Source organism: Cnephaeus nilssonii (genome assembly GCF_951640355.1).
Source record: "Cnephaeus nilssonii genome assembly, chromosome: 8".
Classification (NCBI taxonomy): Eukaryota; Metazoa; Chordata; class Mammalia; order Chiroptera; family Vespertilionidae; genus Cnephaeus; species Cnephaeus nilssonii.
Window position 1 is genome coordinate 40,643,976 of NC_137079.1, and position 20,332 is coordinate 40,664,307.

The 20,332-nt window shown below is 49.5% G+C and overlaps 1 protein-coding gene across 1 annotated transcript in view; it reads left to right on the forward strand.

Annotated features, from left to right (window-relative positions):
* Positions 1-8,150: 8,150 nt before the first annotated feature.
* The window catches only part of SLC15A1 (solute carrier family 15 member 1), a 51,441-nt gene continuing 39,259 nt past the window's right edge, over positions 8,151-20,332 (forward strand). Inside the window, exon 1 of the mRNA XM_079779108.1 lies at positions 8,151-8,618. Coding sequence (XP_079635234.1) covers positions 8,615-8,618 — 4 coding nt within the window. The 5' untranslated portion in view covers positions 8,151-8,614. The remainder of the gene's footprint in view (positions 8,619-20,332) is intronic.

The window sequence follows — 20,332 nt, forward strand, 5'->3', positions numbered from 1 at the left end:
AGCAATCCTTAAACATTTTTTATACTTTGCAAAGGCTGGCTTTATGGGCCAACGACCCATGCAGTCACCCAGGGCCACAAGCTCAGAAGGGCCCTGTACTCATTTAATGCTCTGTGTCACCATCTTGAAACTCCTAATAATATTATCCTTGCGTTTGTGTTTTGTAAGTGAAGTTTGATGGGACACTGGAGCATGAGCAGTGGAGATAGGCTCATAAGCATCATCTGCTGCCATTCCCGCTGCCCCATCGACCTATCGCATTCACAGTGGTCCCTGAGGTCCCAATGGACCTGTGATGAGTGTGAGTTCAGCAAGATCCAGAGTGAGTGCAAGGCAAAGAGTTACATCTACAACTTAGTAAGCAGGAGCTCTGACGTCCATGAGAGATCACACTTTCCATCCCAACCAGAACTTGCTTCCAATGCAGAAAGAAGGCAATGATGTTCCAAGAAACACAGCCAAGGGACTCTCTCATATCCTTCCTCATGCCTGTATTCTTACTCCCTGTTAGCCCTTGTCTTATACTGAAAATGATGACATAGAAGGAAAAAGGAAGATAGGGCAACTCAGTTCCCTTTCCTTTCTGATCTCCTTACTCATCAGTAAACCAAAGTTCAAGAGTGTTGGTAGAATGTGTGTGTAGCAAGAATTTAAATAAAAACGGTAAGTTAGTTTCTCCCAGTGTTTCCACTCTTCTGGTGAGACCAAAGCACACATGCATGTGTGAGCTATGAAATATGAATTATACAATTTTGATGATTTTGCATATGAGTTAAATGTACTTATTCTTGCATTTAAACTGGCATCACATAATATAAAGATGAACAGTAAAATTGAGGCTAATAATTTACATTTTTTTCTTTACTTAAGATGACATTAAATAGCCAATGAACAGTGTGACAAGTCAAGAGAGAAACTGTGGAGGAAAGAAAATATTTTTTAGCACCTTCAATGGCACATTTGTCCTGCTTTTTGAACAAGAGGCAGGCCTCTGTTTTCATTTTGCAATGGACCCACATCCACAAATTAAGTAGCCGGCCCTGAATGAAGCACGCACACACACACACACATACACACACACACACACAAATGTGCAAACATAAGTTTTGATGAGCAACTGTCCAGTTTACCAGTACATTTATATTGTAAATATTTTGGGATTTGGAAATTTCAGGAGCATCTCCAATTTCAAAGAAAGATCAGTTCATCAGTTCAACTCAGTTCCAGAGTCACACAGTTTTGCACCGAGGATGATTTTTCCTTGCCATGGACTGACTCTGAGACCATATCCATCATCACAGATGTGGCAGCCTCTCTCATGTTTCACTGAGGTGAAATATGCTCTACCAATGACCTTGCCCAAAGGAGGAGAGGGTCTTAGAGGCTGACCAGCAACAGTAAAAAAGAAAATAGACCCGTAGGTGTGGTGGGTTGATGAATGGCCTCCCGAGGATAGGTCCCAATCCCTGGACTGGGTAAATGTTAAGTATATGGAAACAGGGACCTTGTGGATGTGATTAGGTTAAGATGGGCCTGGTTTATAGGGCGAGCCCTAAATGCAATCACATATGTCCTTATAAAAAGGGGCAGAGAGAGAGAGAGTTGAGAACACACAGAAGAGAAGGTGGTGTGAAGACAGAGGCAGAGATTGGAGTGATGTGATCACAAGCCAAGGACTCCTGGAGCCACCAGAGTTAGAAGAGGAAGGAAGGATTCTGCCCTAGAGCCTCCAGGAATATGGCCCTGTTGACGCTTTGACTTCAGACTTGTAAAATTTCCTGGGGCCAAAACAAAGAGGCTGACAACTCCATGGTTAGTTACATTAAGAGTTTAAGGAAACTTTCCTACGAGGTGCAACTTGGGCGGTGCCAAAACCATGTAGATATCCTCTGCACCCTGTGGCAGGTGCTAAGGCGTTCTACAGGACAGTCAGGACAGATGGGCACATTGGGTGTGAGCCACCTCAGACCAGGGGAAAATGACTTATATTCTTCCCCCCATCAATGTTTCTCTCTCTCTCTCTCTCTCTCTCTCTCTCTCTCTCTCTCTCTCTCTCCTCCTCACCCCCCATCCCTTCCTTCACTCTCTCTAAATCAATGAAAAGAATATCCTTAGGTGAGGATTAACAAAGAAAAAAAAAGAGTTTGGTCAGATACAAATATATGTAGCTAAAGTCTAAAGAGAGGAAATCCGATACACCTGCACATGCCTCCCACGTTGCCCAACAAGGTGCTCTGCACAACAGTCTCAGTCTCAGCAGCCGTGAGCAGAAATGGCATGAGTCACAAAACGCGACAAGTACATATCTGTGAATCATATGAGCCCGTTGCTGATTCTCTTTTCCTGGAACCTGTCTTCCAAATGACCCCTGGTATATCCTCATACCTCAAATTCTTGCTTCCCCCATCCCAGGCCACTTTGCAGAATCTCTGGCTCTTCTCAAATAGATAGCAGTGGGACCCACCTTTTTTTTTTTTTTCCTGTTTCGATTCCAGTTGCTTTATTAGCAAAACTTCTACTCAGTTTTCTTCTGAGACCAAATTAAAAGGTCTTTACAGCCAAGAAATCTGAGGGACGGCGCTGGAGAAAATGATACTCTTATCACTCCAAAAAGCTCACAAGCCACCTTTCCAGGTAGCATTCTTACTGAAATAAACTCTGTGAAACCTCTGTCCATGCCTTTGGGGAAAGATAATAATGAAAGGTCTAAGTTTGAATGATCTTAATGCAACCATTTTGTGCTGATCTCATCGTTATCACTAACATTCACTTCTCCCCCAGTAGTTTTTAGAGGACAGTCCTCTGAGGCCAAGTGACAGTTCTGTGCACCCAGGACCAGCTTGCCAGTTCTGCACATTCCAGTTCCGCATATGGGGCACTTCAGTGATGTGTAGTGGGGTCACTGGTGCCCCACCACGCCACTGCCCCAGATCCGTTCTCCTGGAACCTGTGAACCTGAACTTACTTGGAAAAAGAGTCTTCGCAGATGGAGTTAAGGATCTTGAGGTAAAATCCTCCTGGATTAGGGTGGGCCCTCAATCTAAGGACAAGTGTCCTAAGGAGACACAGAGCAGAAGAGGAAATGAAGACAAAGACAGAAATTGGAGTGATGCAGCCACAAGCCAAGGACACCTGGAGCCACCAGAAGCTGGAAGAGACAGGGAAGGGTCTTCCCCTCGAGCCTTCCGTGGGAGTGCACTGACACCATCTTGATTTCAGACCTCTGGCCTCTAGGATGTGAGAGAATAAATATCTGTATGTTAAGCCACCAATGTGTGGTAATTTGGTAACGGCAGCCTCAGGAAGTCAGCGCATGGAGGGCTGAGGGGAAGGGAGGAATTAAATAGAGGCTGACACGGTGTTACTCACTCGAGACAGGTGGAGTAGGTGGAAGCACCAAGTCCAAGGTACTCCCTACATACACCACAGACAAGGGTGCATCGGTGAGAGCACCGGCTCCTAGTCCAGACTACCCTGGGAATTCCAGTGGGATCGTGGGATTGGCCGATGGACTCAGGGTCAGCAGAGCTGTCTCTGTACCCTCAGTTTTTGTTCTTCATTTTTGCTTCTCCATCTTGAGTAACATGCTTCTTCTCGTCATGCTTAAAAAATAACAAGTATAAGCTCTGTGAATGCAGAGCTGGGACAGAAAGAACAAGACAATATGAGCCTTTGTGATCATGATTCAAATCATAAACAATTACCTTCCAACAGTGACAGCACAATACTGTCACTAGCACAATACTTCGCCTTTGGAGGTGGTAAATAAATAATGGCTGAATGAAGGGTAAGGCAAGATAGTAAGAAGCTAGAGAAATTCTACTCGGCGAGTAGAATGGGAAAACTGAGACAGCTGAACAAACTGGCTGAGCAATTTCTAGCAGATACAGAAGGTCACTTCCCTAGAGATAACATTTAGGCCTCAATTGTATTTCAGCTCCAGGCCCAGAAAAGCAGCAAAACCAGGTGGACAACATGCCATGACAAGCTGCAATGAGTGCTGACCAATCAGGAAAGGCCATGACCTGGAAAACTGATGAGTATTCTGCAAAATCCCTCCCCTGAGACCTCCCCTAAGATTCCCTCCTGAAAGGGATAAAGCCCTCCAGTCAAAGGACTCTGCGCTTTCCCTCTGGGGAGGCATGTTCCTGCCATTCCCTTCCCCCCTTTGCCCCCTCCTTCTTCCTCCACAAACACCCATCTCAGGGGAGCAATGGGCAGTGGGCAGCGCCTCCTGGGCTGACCCCCTGACCTGTCCCCAAGGCCCCTTTTTCTCTGACTTCTTAGTGAGCCAAAGCAGTCCAGCCTAGGCTCATTTCCCCCCCTAGTCTCTCTCCTGTTGCTTCTTCTACTCTAGGCCCATCCTTGTCTCACGGCCCCAGCTTTAATAAATGTCCTCTCAGAATCATCTGGAATTGTGTTGTGAAATCTTTCCTGCATGAAATCAAGAACCCACACACTACTGCCAGGCCCTCGGCAGACCCACTCAGGGCCAGTCTCCTGTCTGGTAACAAAGAATTTAAATAAACCTATGGAAGAAATAGCATTTGCCTCATGACCACTGAAAAGTGGACTGCACCCTATCAGAGAGTTTCTGATTCAGTAGATCTGGGATGGAGCCTGAGAATTTCTTTTGTCACAAAGTCCCAGGTAATACTGATGCTGCTGGTCTTAGACCTCACTTTGAGAACCACTGGCTTTGAGATTATATATATATATATATATATATATATATATATATATATATACACACACACACACACACACACACACACACACACTTAAAATGGAGCTGGAGCTGTCATCCCAGAGGAACTACCTTGCAGGTCTTATGCCTCAAGTCTTTAGAATGTCAAAACAGGGCAGTCCCTTTGGAGTGAACCCAAAGCAACATTGTGCCTCAAAGACCGTTTGCAAAGATAACAAGACAGCAGTTATTTTGACTACTGGAGTGAAAGTTAAAACATTGTTTGGAATTAGCATCGCTGTGATAGTTCATTTGCACCAACAGAAATGCCTTCCTTCTATTGATGTAATTGTTCCCCTTCCCTTTCTCAAATACCCATTGCCTTAGTCTCTTAATCAGAACAGTATTTGGGCTTCTATCTGAATCAGTGCTTCCCCATAGCTGTTTGATCTCAAATAAATGCTTGTTGTCTCTCACTTTGAAAGGCCTTTTATTTGGGGGTTAACATGGCCTAGAACAAGAATGCCAGGATTCCAGGCTTTATGAGCTCAATAACAGAAGTACCACCTTGTAGCGAAAACTTTAATCAAAAGAAACTATCACAAGCTTTCCCTTTCTTTCCTTTATTATTTTTTTAAAATATATCTTTGCTAGAGGCCCGGTGCATGAATTCATGCACGGGTGGGGTCCCTAGGCCTGGCCGGCAATCAGGGCCTATCAGGGCTGCGTCGATTGAGGCCTGCCAGCCGGGGAGAGGTTGGCCGCTGGTCCTAAGGAGGGAGCCGGCCCTCGGACCCCCTGGGAAAGGGGCCATGTCCACCACCACCCACCCTCGGTTTCCCATCCCAGCCTGGGGCCCAAAGGGGTCGGGAGAGGAGGTGATGGTTGCCGGGCCGGGCACGGAAGGAACAGACACTGGATGCCAATGCCAATGGCCCACTGCGGGAGGTTGGCTGTGGGAATGCACTGACCACCAGGGGGCAGCTCCTGCATTTAGCATTGCCCCCTAGTGGTCAGTGCACATCATAGCAATTGGTCGACTGGTCGTTCTGCTCATTCGGTCACAACGGTCACTTAGGCTTTTATATATAGAGATTGATTTCAGAGAGGAAGGGAGAGGAAGAAAGAGATAGAAATATCAATGATGAGAGAATCATCAATTGGCTGCCTCCTGCACACACCCCAGTGGGGACCAGGAATTGAACCTGGTTTGTAGGTTGACACTCAACCACTGAGCCACACCAGCCAGGCACAAGCTTTCCCTTTCTACCCCTGGCTTATCTGATAGCAGGACAACTATGAAGCATGCTTCCAGCCCTTCAAGAGCCAGTTTTCTTTCCTTCAGTCAATGCTGCGCTTTTCTTCTTGATGCAACCTTTCTACCTGTAGCCCCAGGCCTTTAGGTAACATCAGCTGCAGCCCTGTGTGTATCGATGAAGCCGCTACATGATGAGGTTTCTCCTCCTGAAGAAAGCCTGAGGAGGGCAGGTTCAGGCACTCCTGTGAAGAGCTGCTGGGTTTCTCTCGCCACACCACAGTCTTCCAGTCAGGCTGGGGGAGTTGCTAAGACTCAAAAGTAAATAGAGACAGGTGAATGGATACACAAAATGTGGTAGGTGCATACAATGGAATAATATTCAGCCTTAAAAAAGAAGGAAATTCTGATGCACACTACAACATGGATGGGCCTTGAAGGTATTATGCTAAGTGAAAGAAGCCAGACACAAAAGGACAAATACGTTTTGATTCCAGCTATATGAGGTACCTGGAGTAGTCAAATTCATAGAGACAGAAAGTAGAAGTGTGACAGCCAGGTGCGCCAGGGAAGGGGGAGTGGAGACTTAGTGGTTAATGGGTAGTGTTTAATAGAGTTTATTTGAAAAGATGAAAAAGTTCTGGAAATGAGTGGAGGTGATGGTTGTCCAACAATATGAATGTACTTAATGGCACTTACTGAACACTTACAGTTGAGATGGTAAATTTTATGTTATGTATATTTTACCACAATTTTCTTAAGGCAATAGAAACTCACCTTCATTTCCATTTTTAATGTTCCTCCTAGCTTTTGTAGAGCACAAATCTCTCAAGTCAAACAAACAAACAAAAAACACAGAAAAATTATCTGGAGATAATTGCTATATCACTGTTATTTTTATTTTTCTTATGTTTAAAATATATTTTTATTGATTTTAGAGAGAAAGAGGAAGGGAGAGGGAGAAAGAGAGAGAGAAAGATGGGTTGCCTGGCAACCTGGGCATGTGCCCTGATGGGGAATTGAACCAGGGACCTTTTGGTTCCTGAGACATTGCTCAACTAACTGGGCCACATGGGCCAGGGCTGTTTTTGTTATTTTAAAGAAAGTGTTACTGGAAAGGGGACTGGGCCCAGAGCGGTGTGCAGGTTCTTGACTTCATGTAGGAAAGATTTCATAACATTAAGTGCAGGTGATTTTGAAAGTACATTCATTAAAGATGGAATAAGGAGGGGCTTAGGACAGAAGAAGCAACCGGAGAGGGACTAGGTGGGGAAATGAATCTAGGTTGGGCTGCTTTTTTTGTTGTTTATTGTTTTCAAAATGTATTGATTGATTTTTAGAGAGAGAGGAAGGCGGAGGGGCGGAGAGAGAAACATCAATTTGTCGTTCCACTTCAGCTGGGCTGCTTTGGCTCTAGAAACGTTATGGGAAAGAAGTGAGCTAAGGCAGGGCTGCTGTCAGAGGGAAGGGGCCTTGGGGACAGGTTCAGGGGGTTACCCCCGAAGAGCTGCCGCTGCCCATTGCTCCCCTGATGGCAAGTCTACTGGGTCCCTGAGAGTTTAGGAGATGCACACCAGTGGGGGAATCAGAAGGAGGAGGGGAAGGCGTGGGTGTGTTTGGGGGTGGAGAGAGCAGGCCCTGGGCCCTTCATCTGGAAGGTTTTAGAGACCGTGAGTTTAGGGGGAGTCTTAGGTGAGGATCTCAGTAGAAGATTCACCAGCTTTTCCAGGCCTGCCCTTTCAGGGTTGTGGTCTCCCCTGGTTGGCCAGCACCAGGACAGGGGCTCTAAATCACATGGCCAGCGATATGCCATGGAGGAAAGGCCAGCCTGGGGGAGGTCCCACACCAGTTTTGCCTGTTGTTAGGCACTGGGGCTTTCTGCCCTGGTGACCTTCTGTATCTCCTACAAATTGCTCAACCAGTTTCTTCAGCTATCTGCCTCAGTTTCCCCATCCCACGTGCCAAGGAATTTCCCTAGCTTCTCACTCACCTCCCTCGAATGGTAGGTAGAATCCTCCCTCCAGAAAAGCTTTCCTGGGCTCACACTCCAGGTACAGCCACACGTGCGCACACGTGAAACTGATCAATGCCCCGCCCACTTTTGCTTTCGCATCCAGCAGTGTATTTTCTCAGCGCAGTGGTTTCCAAAGGGGTGACCCCGGCGCCGCAGCAGCAGCATCACCTTAGAACTTGTCAGAAATGCAAATTCTCTGGCCCCACCCCCAACCAGCAACTCAGCAAATAGGGGAGAGGCGGGGAACCTGCGTTTTAAGAAGCCCTCCAGGTGACTCAGCTGAGCGCTCACCTTGGAGCGTCCCTAGTCCAGGTCTCCCGCTGCACCTGCGGCCCTGCCCCTTGCCGCCTCCCCCTAAGGGCCTGGGGCGGAATTGAGGAGCCCCGGGCTGGACACGGACAGCGGACAGGTGTCCCTCTGCTGCGGCGCAAGGGGCGCTAACCTCCGCTCCCTGCTATCCTACCGCCCGGCCCCAAGGGTGGAGTCCGGCCGCCCAGTCTGCACACCTCCAGCTGCGCAGGTGGCTGGGCAGGGCCTGGAAACCAAGTCAGAGGAGCGAGGAGTGAGCTAAGGCAGGGCTGCTGTCAGAGGAAAGGAGTCCCGCCTGGACTCCTCGCTCGCCAGTCGCCAGTCGCAGGAAGCCCTTGGAGCCGCCACCATGGGTAGGCAAGGGTGACCGGGCTCGGGGGGAGGGGGGGGGTCGTCAGGGAGCATGGGCTGCGCGATCGGGTCGCTGCAAAGGGGGTGTCAGGGGTCCAGCCGGGCTGCGACGCTGGTCCCCGTAGTTGTCGGCGGCTCGCGGACCTGCGCGCAGAGCCAGGAGGGCGGGCACCGCGATCGGGCACCGGGCGCGGGGCAGGGACGCGGCGCCTGGGCTGCAAGCGACCGGGGAGTCAGTGGCTCCGGGGAAGTTACCGGGCGGGCGAGGCGTCGCTCTGCCAGGTGGTCTCCTCGCTGCAGAGACAGAGGGTCCTGCGCGCCCAGACTTAGAGGTTGCAGGAATGAATGCAGTCACTTTGCCGGCCCGCACCTGTTGGGAGTCTCAGTCCTTGGGTTTCCGCTTGGGCTTGGCTGGGTCGTGCGCTTGATGGGGCGCGCAGCAACTTCATCCGCTGTGGGCGCTTAGCGCCTGCCTTCCACTTCTCTTACCCCCCGGAGTGCTGCCTGGCCGGGGAGGAACTGCGGCTGGCCCTTTGTGGCCCCTCTGAGCACCCTGCCACCATCCTTAACCTCCAAGAGAAGGCACCGAGGAGGGAGGCTTGTTTCTCCGTGGGCTCGGAGTGTCGGCAGGACACTAGGAAACAAGTTACCGCTGCCCGCTTCAGAACAAAGCGCGCTGGAATGATTACAGGAGCAAGAGAGCAGGTTCTGGGAGAGACCAGAGGTCAGCCAGCCCCCTTCTCCCTCCAACATGGGGGAGCAAGTGGAGCGATTGCCCCTAAGTGGCGCTGTGCATGGGCCCAGGCAGACCGGGAGGCTTTGGGAGTCCGACTTCCACCTGCCTGCGCTGATGTTCTTCTTCTACCACTTGCTACCTCTGTGACTTTGCATCAGTAGATTAAGCTCTTTGGGCCGGAATTCTCAGCCATCAAACAGAAGTATCAGTGCCAGGGCCGACTCAGCGGCTGTGTTGAGGTGTGTAGGAGCGCAGCCCCGGTGTGGGTCCCGGCAGGGCCCTGGTCCTGCAGTGGCAGTACTGAGCGCTTCCCACCGGGGCTTGGGGTGTGACTGACAGCTGTTCCAGAGGCTGCGCTCTCTGCTCTCCCGTGCAGGCGGTCCGCAGGTGCGCTTCCCAGGCCGCTGCCTCCTGGGCTAGAGTTCTGGACCCCAACTCAACCACCATTCGCTTGTCAGTCCGGTGAACTTTTCTGGGAGGTGCTCTGAGCGTTTGTTTCCATCTGTGGCTGGCTCATACCTGCGAAGCATCTGTCCTGCATTGCAACTTCCCTCAGAGTTCCCATCAGGACAGCTGATTGTTGGGGCATTAGCACAGCTTTTGAAGCGTAGCCCCAGTGAATTGACTCTTTCCAGTTTGCAAATTGGTCCTTAAGTGGGTGTTTTTTTTTGCAACTGAGTTTGGCGTCGCGTGTGAGTAGCTACAAAATGTTTACATGCAGACACCAGCTTACTCAAGTCCTAAATTTTCAATATCTGGGTTTAGTAAGGGAAACAGATCATTAGAAAATGTTTTTAGTAGAGAACTAGCAGTAACTTCCCCTCTTAAGAGCAGACCTTTGGGGCTTAGATTACGCCAAGTGGTTTCAGATCCCGTGGTGCCCGAAAGGGGAACAGCTGGAAGGGTTGGTGAGCGCCGCCCGAGGGAGAAAAGCAGGAAACGGTGCAGAGAAAAACGTTTGCTTTGAGCTGACTTCCTCTCCTGTCATTGGAACAAATTTTGGCGCCAGGTTCTTTCACTCGCCCTGGAAATGGAGAGGCAGGAGTTATGACCGAATAGGAAAGTGAGGGATTCGAAGAGTCAGAACTGTACCATTGAGGCATTCATTAGACTTAGTAACACAAGCACAGGGATACACAAGAATAAACGGGATAGAAAGTTGCTTTGGGGGTGAGGACACATAGCTAAGCCTGGCTGCAGGATCTGGTTAGAATCTTAAACTGCCAACCAACCCTTTGTCGGCAAACCTTTCTTGGAAAGGGCCAGAGAGTCAATATTTTCGGCTTTGGGGAACCTTACAGTCTCCATGGCAACGACTCAACTCCTCCCTTGTAGTTCAAAGTATGTAAAGAAATAGGAGGAGCTGTGTTCTAATAAAACTTTATGGGCACAGAAATTTGAATTATATGTAATTTTCATGTGTCACAATATAGCCTTTTAAAACTGTTTCTTCATTATTTAAAAATGTAGAAACCATTCTTAGCTTGCAAGCCGTGCAAAACCAGGTAGTGAGCCGGATTTGGCCTGTAAGCCATAGTGTGCTGACCCTTGCTTTAAAGCAGGGGTCCTCAAACTTTTTAAACAGGGTGCCAGTTCACTGTCCCTCAGAGAGAAGGAGGGGAGTCGGAGAGTGCGGCACACATTCCACACATGCGCACTGCGGCCCGGGATGAGTGGCTGCTAAGCAGGACAGGCAGTGGTGGCAAAAACACCCGGCGGGCCGCATGTGGCCCGCGGGCCGTAGTTTGAGGACCCCTGCTTTAAAGTATGGATGTGCAGCCCTAGCTGGTTTGGCTCAGTGGATAGAGCCTCGGCCTGCAGACTGAAGGGTCCCAGGTTCGATTCCAGTCAAGGGCACATGCCCAGGTTGCAGGCTCAATCCCCAGTAGGGGGCGTGCACGAGGCAGCTGATCAATGATTCTCATCATTGATGTTTCTATCTCTCTCTCCCTCTCCCTGCCTCTCTGAAATCAATAAAAACATATTTTTAAAAAATAAAGTATGGGTGTGCTGATCGGAGCTGAGGGTGGAGAGAGGGTCCGTTTCCCAAGCGCTGTCTTGTGCAGTCAGGTCTCAGGATGGCCGAGAACCTCTCAGGTGACTGAGAGCCACCGCAGAGACCTTTGTGGGCGTTGAGATGCTTTGATTGAAGATTTCGAATATTCGATCTCTCCTCTCACCCCACCCCATTCCCTTACCCAGAGTTCGAGTTGATGCTATAGCAAATTACTTTGGTCTGAAAAACATAGATCCTGCTCTCACTTGCCACATATTTGACTTTGAAAATTAAATAGGAGGAGGACTCAAGTTCTACGAAGCAAGCTCCTGCCTCCCTCTCCCAGGGCCTCCAGGCTGATTTGAGAAATTCACTCACTTAATGAAGGATACTTTATTATGTTCCTGCTCCTCGCACTCCCCTTCTCTCCCTCTACCCCCACCCCAACTCTCAGCCTCCTGCTGGCCTTGTATGGGATTCTGGTGAGTTTTGCAAGTGGGCCTCCTGCCTGAGCATAAAATGATGGACTAGCCTGAAAGGTGCTGTGAACCTGGCCGTTTGTAAATCCTTCCGCATTCTCTCCTCTTTCTAAGGTTCTTGGGTAAACCAAAGAACAATGCTGAGGTCATAGGGCAGCTGGCACTCCTACTACAGGTGGCACGTGTACAGCTAGAAGCTGAGCTTGCTCCACACCAACGGTGGCCTTGGGCATCGGTCCCTGGGAGAACCTTCCTCCCAGACAGCACCAAGAGAGGACTGACACTGTTTCCTCCGTGCTGGTATGACTCTGTCAGTGGTTGGCAAACTGCAGCATGCATCAGGATCCCCTGAGTGAGGGCTTATTCTGACCGGTTGCCCGGCCTTATTCCTAGACTGTCTGCATCAGTAGGTCTAGGGCAGGGCTTCAGGGTTAGGTTTGCACAAGTTCCCAGGAGCTGCTGCTGGGCCAGGACCGCGCTTTGAGAATCACTGCTCTAAATGACAGGCTCTCCCCACATCCAAACGTTGCCACTGTGCCCCCAAATGAAATCATGGCTCGTGCAGTCTGGCCCCTGGCTTGCCCAGGATGATCAAGTTTGGGGGTAAATTAGCAGCTAGAATGTGAAAATTAGCTTGCAGAGGCTAAGAACATAGGGTAGAAAAGCATAGAAGTGGTGAATCATGTGGCCCAGCAAAGGCTGCAGGGGCCAGGCCTACATTCCGTAAATATGTGTGCAGGTATTTAATTATCATGTGAAGGTATAAAATAGTCCTGCCTTGAAGAAACACATATCCTCAGGGGTAGAAACCCCCTCACCCATACACATTTTTCTTTTTAAATATATTTTATTGATTTCTTTACAGAGAGGAAGGGAGAGGGATAAAGAGTTTGAAAAATCGATGAGAGAGAAACATCGATCAGCTGCCTGCACACCCCCTCCTGGGAATGTGCCCACAACCAAGGTACATGCCCTTGACCGGAATCAAACCTGGGACCCTTCAGTCCACAGGCCAATGCTCTATCCACTGAGCCAAACCGGTTAGGGCCCATACACTTTTTTCCACACTGTGTTATAGTTGAGGTGCATGATGTATCATAAGACCAGTGAAAGCAGCAGCTAATAGTGGCTTGTCAGAGTTGGAGGATTTGCCACCTTAATACTAAATTTTTCCATGGTCCTTCATACCTTTGCACAATGTCCTGAGTGGAATTATTCAATTTTTGCTTTACGTGGATTTTTTGATGAATGATTTTCCTGCTGCCCTTTGAGTTTCTGAAGAGCAGAGAAGAGATGGAGAGGTTAGTCAATGGGCTAGCTGAGCTAGCAGGAAAGCTCACGAGTGAGAGGGGCGGTTGTCGGGGAATGAATGGAAGCGCGGGACTGGGACTCCACAGCCAGCTGTGTCCCCTCTCAGGGAGCTCCAGGACACAGCTGCATCTTGATTTCATCCCCGGCAGGAGAGGAAGTAGGTAGGTGTCCCAGGTGAGCTGACAGGGAAATAAAAACAAGGGTGGAATCGGAGGGACATTCCACGTTCCTCCGTGAGGATGGTGAAAGAAGGAGAGCAGTATTGTCAGCAGATGAGAACATTGACTCAGACTGGGGTTGCAACACAAAGAACCAGAGAATCATTGTTTCGCAACTTCGTGCCTTGGCTTCAGAGGCCAGAAATATATCACTGAGGAAACCACGGGGTCGTCTCATGCGGTTGATGTGAACGGGGCTGTGTCACGCGGGCCAGGCCATGCTTCTGCTCGCTGCCAAGATTGGGTACCAGTGCAGCTACAGTCCACAGGCAGCTCAGAGCTAAAAGACGGTCTCAGCGGTCGGAAGTAACCACAGTCGAGGAGAAGGGATCGGATCTTCACAGATGCTCCTACAAAGAGAGGACGATTTCATGACTCCAGATTGGAAACCAGCCAAGGCCTCCCACTGGGCTGCTGAAAGGAGTCTGTCATTGGGTGAGGGTGTAAAGTCATCAGTTACTGCGTGGGGCTTGTGAAACTGAGCACATGTCCAAAGGAAAATATGGTTTGAGAATCAGACTTGAGATGGGAAAATTCACAAAATGTACTTACATAACGCAAGTCATTGAAAGCTCTCATGCCAAACATTTAAAACTCCTACAATCTGCCTCCAGTGGGAAGATTTTGTTATAAAAGCTATTCGGACGTATCAGGAGGTACATCTGAGATGTTCTGGGAGGAACAAACCTTTTTCCCAATTAGTCAACACGCATAAGCTCACATGGTGTGTTTCCTGAGGCTACTGTAAGAAGTGTACCACAAATCGAGTGGTTTAAGACGATAGAAATGTATTCTCTCATAATTCTGAAGGTTGGAAGTCCAAAATCCAGGTGTTGGCAGGGCCATGCTGGCTCTGAAAGCTCCAGGGGAGAATCAGTTCCCATGCCTCCCTCTTAGCCTCTGGGGCTGCTGCCCATCCTTGGCATTCCTTGGCTTGTAGATACACCACTCTGATCCCCGCCTCCATGGTCACCTGGCCACCTCCTCCTGTCCGTGTGTCTTCACCTCGTCTCCCCTCCGTGCATATCTGCCTTCATATGCTGTCTTCTTAGGAGGACACCAGTCCTATTGGATTGGAGACCCACTCTACTCTGGTCATTTGCCTGAAATGACTGCATTTCAAATAAGGTCACGTTCTGAGATTCTGAGAAGGAAATGAGTTTTGGGGAGGGACATCCTCTCCAACCCAGTACACATGGTAATAGAAACGGTTCTTTCTGAAATACATGCATCACTTACACATAACTTTAGGTGGGAAACATTCTTAGTGTGTAAGGATGAGCGTATTGTGGCAGCATCCTCAGCTCTGGGGCTACATTTGGTGACTGGTGTCTCCCTCAGCATGGCAGATAGACTTATCTGCTGATAGTTCTGATGCATCCTAAACAACAGTCTGTTTAATAACATAATAAGTGTGTGGAAAACACACCCCTCCCCCATGTGTAATAGTAGGTGAATCAGAAATGCTCACAGCGATGTTATAGACTCGGGTAATTTACCTCAAATTAATTCCAAAACTTACGTGCATGCTCTGTTGGTATTGTAGTGTGGATCTGTGGATAAAGTTTCCAGGCAACACTTAGCTATGGATAATATTTAAACTTTTTTTATAGCTTTTTCTTCTACGTATGCTCCTTTCAAACTTACAAGACTGGAAAAAGTTAGTCACCTAATACTTCCATGGAGAGTTGTTAGGTAATATGTAACAAAATTTAAAATATGCAAATGTTTCACCAGCATTCTGCTTCTAGAAATGTCTTATAGGAAGACTCATAATAGGAAGGAGGCATGTGCAGTCTAAATATCAACTGGGGAGAAATGTACGTTCCGTGCATAGCTTTGCAGTCTAACTTCCCACTTACTGATATCATAAAGCAAATTTTCTAGCCACGATTTCACATCTAAGAGTAAAAAAATCTTTGTCTCTGATATTTAGGTCTTCAACTTAATTGCCTCCAAAACAACCCCTCAAAGGACCAAGAGATTGCTTCCTTTTGATTTAGTGGCACTTGCGTGTCTCGGTATTGTTTTCTCCGCCAATATACAATATTACCAGGGCTGCTACGAATTCCCTTGTCGGTATTGTGTGCTGGGTGTGTGCAGTGGCTGTGGTGGGAGGGTGTTGTTCAGGAGGCTGACAGCTGCTTCCCTTCTGGTTCTGTTCTCTCATTCCCTTCAGAGCCGGCTCTGAGGATGGCTGGCTTCTCCTTGACCTGGGAATGGATTTGTTTATTCACTCCCAGCAGTCACAGCATTTAAAGGAAGCCTAGCTCGAAGTTCAGAATAAAGGATGTTCTGAATAAAGGAATGTCCAGGTGTGGATAAAGGACTTAGCTTGGAGAGCAAGGGCTGCCTTCCTTACACCCACCTTGCTGAAGTAACTGAGGCAGAGCTTAAGCCTGTGCCTGGATCTTCCTGTTTTGCATGACAGCTTATTGCATATTAACTCCTAGCACCCTCTAGCCTGGCTGCCCTTTCCCCGAATTGAGCATGTCCGAAGCCAGTCGGATCCTGAGGCCCGTGAGGATCATTTCTTTCTGAAAGAGAACAGAAATGGCGGTCAGTGATGCACATCTTTGGTTATGGAAGCAATGATAAAAGTCATAGTTATTTATAAAACTATCAGAGGCGGCTATATGGGCCTCTAAGCCTATCTCTTTGGACAATCCTGTGTAGAAATCTTTTCAAAAGGAGAATATCTATAACCACAGCCATAGATTGAGCACTACAGGTGCTCTCTGGATGTTATAGGTTGAATTGTGCCCCCCCCCCCGACCCCCCAAATTCATGTACTGAAGTTCTAGCCCCTGGTACCTCAGAATGTGACCTTGTTTGACACCGTACATATAATCAGTTTAGATGAGGTCATTCTGGAGTAGGTGGGCCCGTAATCCAATGTGACTGGTGTCCTCATGAAAAGGGGAAATTTGGACACCAACACGCACACGGGAGAAGGCCCATGAGGATGAAGGCAGAGATGGGGCATGTTCCTCCATGTCAGAGAACATCAAAGATTGCCAATAAGCCCCGGAAGCTAGGGAAGAGGCCTGGAATAGATTCTCCCTCACAGCCCTCGGGAGGAACCAGCCCTGCGCACAACTTGACCTTGGATTTCCAGCCTCTAGAACTGTGGGCCGATACATTTCCATTGTTTTCAGCCACTCCGTTTGTGGTCCGTTGTTCTGGCAGCCCCAGCAATCCCATGTGCCGACCAAGAGCTGCCTCCCTCAGTCCTGCCCAGTGGGCCCCAAGCTGAGGGAAGAGGTGGGTTAAAGAAAGGCAAAGGCGTGGCTATCAGACACACGCAGGACAAGGCCAGGGCAAGGCCTGGCTGGTGGATGGCTACAGACACTCAAGGCAGTTTGTTACTCACACAGCAACAGAAAGCTGGGCAAAGGTGCCCCCTCGCTGTGGGCCCTGTTCCCACAGCCCATCATGAGATACCTCGTTGCTGAGAAGCCTATGTCAGACTGTAGCCAAATGGTTTTACATTCTGTATCTGTCTTCTCGGGGGGGGGGGGGGGGGCGGGCAAGACAGAGAGCCCCATCCTCCTCAGCAGGGCTCGCGCCTTTGCCTGCACGGCCTGCGTGGGTAAAGCAAGGTCACCAGTGCCCCAGAGCCCAGCCATTCCCTGCAGTGGCATCATGCCAAAGCCATTTAATAAAACTTATGCTGTCCCGTTAGCACTGATTTCCCCACATTTCTAAAGTAGCTTCATGTTGTTGGGGTTTAGCTGACGCTCTTAGTTCTCAGAGGACCGATCATTCATTTGCTTTCAGCCACGGTGCAGTAAGATAGCCTGTGGCCGGATTCATGTGGCATTCTGATGACCATACACCAGTGTGTTCCCTGTTTATGTAGCTACTTGCTGATGTATCAAGGAAAAAATAGATTCTCTCGTGGTGGGGAAGAAGGTGGTTGAGGAAAGGGGTCCATTTCTATTAAAAAAAATTACACTCCCACAATGGAAAGATGGGCAGGGCCACCGTCCATAGAGGGCCCCGGGCCTGGGATGCAGCCCTTGCTCCATTGCCAAGCAATGCGTCCACCCGGGACACCTTTGCTTCTTGGCGCCAAGCCACGGTCCACTCGTCAGCCACACCTCCCAGGGCAGCAGCTGGCCTGCAACATCACAGTTCCCTAATGCCTAGAAAAGCGCCATATGGACCAGCAGGAACCCTGAGGTGGGAAATGTGGCAGAACATTCACATAAGGGGGAAAGTCACCAAGTCAGGCAAGAAACAGCCTCAAGGAGAGCCACTGCAGAACCAAGGGCTGGTGACAAGCCCAGAACTGGTTCTTGAGTTAACCTGACTGCCGGTCTGGAAGAAAAAAAGCACATTGCTCCTCTTAATCGAAGCTGATCAAGTGTGTGTGTGTGTGTGTGTGTGTTTGGGGGAGGAGAGGGGCGGGAATCAAACCAAGTGTGCAGTACAAGCCACCCAAGCTCCTTCCTCTTCCCCCTGCCCCCCACCCCCACCCCGTCACCTCGCCCCAGGTCAGCCATAGGTACGCCTCGGGCATATCCTGGTAGGCTCTTTTTGAAGTGGTGCACACTATTTTCTCCAAAAAAGAAAAATAGTATATGCAGCTCTGTAACATTTTTCACAAATCAGAACAACTTGCTCTGTCAGGGGCAGTGGTAAAGAGGCTAAAGAGAGCCAAGAGGGGGAAGAGAGTATCTGGGAGCCTGAGGGGGCGGGTGGGGTGCTAACTGCCCTAATGGTGCAGACAGCTGTGAAGAGCCTGGCGTGGGGCAGGAAGTCCCGTGCCTTCCTCCGCGTGGGGTGCAGGAAGGCGGAAGGCAGGAGCCGAAGGGTTTCGCATGCGGTGCCGAGCAGCAGGTCTGACCCTGCAGGCAGCAGAGAGCCAGCCAGGCTAGAGCGCAGTCCTGAAAGGCTCCATCTCGGGAAGCTCAAGGGGGACAGGACACCAGAAAGTAAGACAAGACGGAGCCTCAGAAAGCAGGAAGGAATAGCAGAGTCACTTCAGGGGAGCTGATCACCAGTCACCACTTGGTGTGCACACCTTCGCATCAGGCCCTTTTCTTTGCGCCCCAGTGTCACTCCAGAGCAGAGTCCTCCCACACCCCCAACCACAGCACGTGGGGCGTCAGCAGGAGGGCTTGGTAGCATGCCCAGAGGCAGGCCCCGCCCTCAGAGTTTCTAATTAGGTAGGTCTGGGATGGACCTGAGAGTTTGCATTTCTGATGAGTTCCCAGGTATAGCTGCTGGTCCAGAGCCCCCACTCTGAGAACCACTGCCCTGGGGAATTAAAAATGATCCTTCAACCCCTCCAGCTACCCAGGAGTCCCACATTGTAGTCTGCCCGTCAGAAAAGCAGCTGGATTGAGAAGCTGCGCCTACTGCTATGGCTTGTACTTGAGAAGACTGGCTTTTCTCTGTCCTAATCTCCCTGCCTGAAGTTCCCAGGGTGACATCAGAAGGACCTTCTGCTTTTGAATGTGAGCAACCCTGGAGGAGAGTGTATCTTTCTTTGAGAGCCTTCTCACCCCGGCCAAAGCTCTCCTTGGAAAATTCTTGTCTATATTTTCATTTTAAGTCAATTCATTCCAAACATCCATCCATCCATCCTACCCAGCGGTCTTCAAGGCACTCAGTGAATAGCAAACCTCACGTAGACTCTGTCTGATAAATCAACTTGCAAAGAAGGCGTTAGCCTCTCTGGGTGAAGGAGTGGGGGTCCCGTGGTTAAGTGCTTTGAACAAAGCCGCGTGGCTCGGAAGAATGTCTCCACGCTGCGGCTCAGCCTCCCTGTTTCCAAGGCCCACGTCCTTCCTCCTGTGAGCTACAGGGGCGATGTATCTAACGGAAACCACTCAGGCTGAGAGCGAGGCTATAATCTAGCAGAGGCCACTGCATTCTCTGGGCTCTCACACAACCTACTTTGTAAGGCACCTGCGTGGCCTAAAGCAGGGGTGGGGAACGTCCAGCCCCCGGCCTGTACAAGGCCCACAAAATCATCTGGTCCGGCCCTGCCAAGGCATTAGGGGTGAGTTAACTAATGTTTGACCAAATATAGCAGGCTGATTTTTAAGCTGATGATTTGGTATGGCCCGAGAATGATGTTCTAAATATCCAAATGGCTCTTGGCAGAAAAAAGGTTCCCCACCCCTGACCTAAAGGAACAACGAGCAACCTATTTTAATCCTGGTTGATGGAACCATTTGCAGACCACTCCTGCTTGGCAGCAGCATTAGAGATGGAGAGCGGAGAGTCGGTAACCTGCGGAAGGTGGCAGCGCTCACACAGGTTCTGCCAAATCGCATCAACAAGGCAGCCGCCAGGTGTGGACGTCCAGGGCCCCAGGTAGAAAATGTAGCTGGGGGGGGTGGGGAGAGCGGGGGGCGGGGCGCGTGTTACTATTTATTTTTCTGCCAACAAATAAAACTGCTAGGAAGTTTGAGTCTCGGTTCTATGTAAATAGTGATTAAAATCCTGTTTACAAAGCTTAAGGCAAACCCGTGTGTTATTTGCAATTGTTGTTGTAACAAATTAGCACAAAGTTAGTGGCTTAAAGTGACACAGATTGATTATCTCAAGGTTGTGGAGGTCAGAAGCTGACATGGGTCTCACTGAGCTAAAACCAAGGCGTCAGAGTTCCCTCTGGAGGCCCCAGGGGAGAATCCATTTCCTTGTCTTTTTTAGCTCCTAGAGGCACCACATTCCTTGTCATGGTGGCCTGCGGCAATGGTCATCACTCCGGCCTCTGCTTCCTTCCTCACATCTCCTCCTCTGGCTCTTCCAGGGAGCCTCATGATCGCACTGGGGCCACAGCCAATCCAGGATGAACCCCCATTTCAAGGTCTTAAACGAGTCACATCTGCAAAGTCCCTTTGCCATGCAAGGTAACAGGGCCACAAGTTCAAGGGAGTAGGACATGGACAGCTCGGGGGCACCACTGCCTACCACACCCTACAACTTCAGAAACATCGTCTCTAACACATCCAGCAAC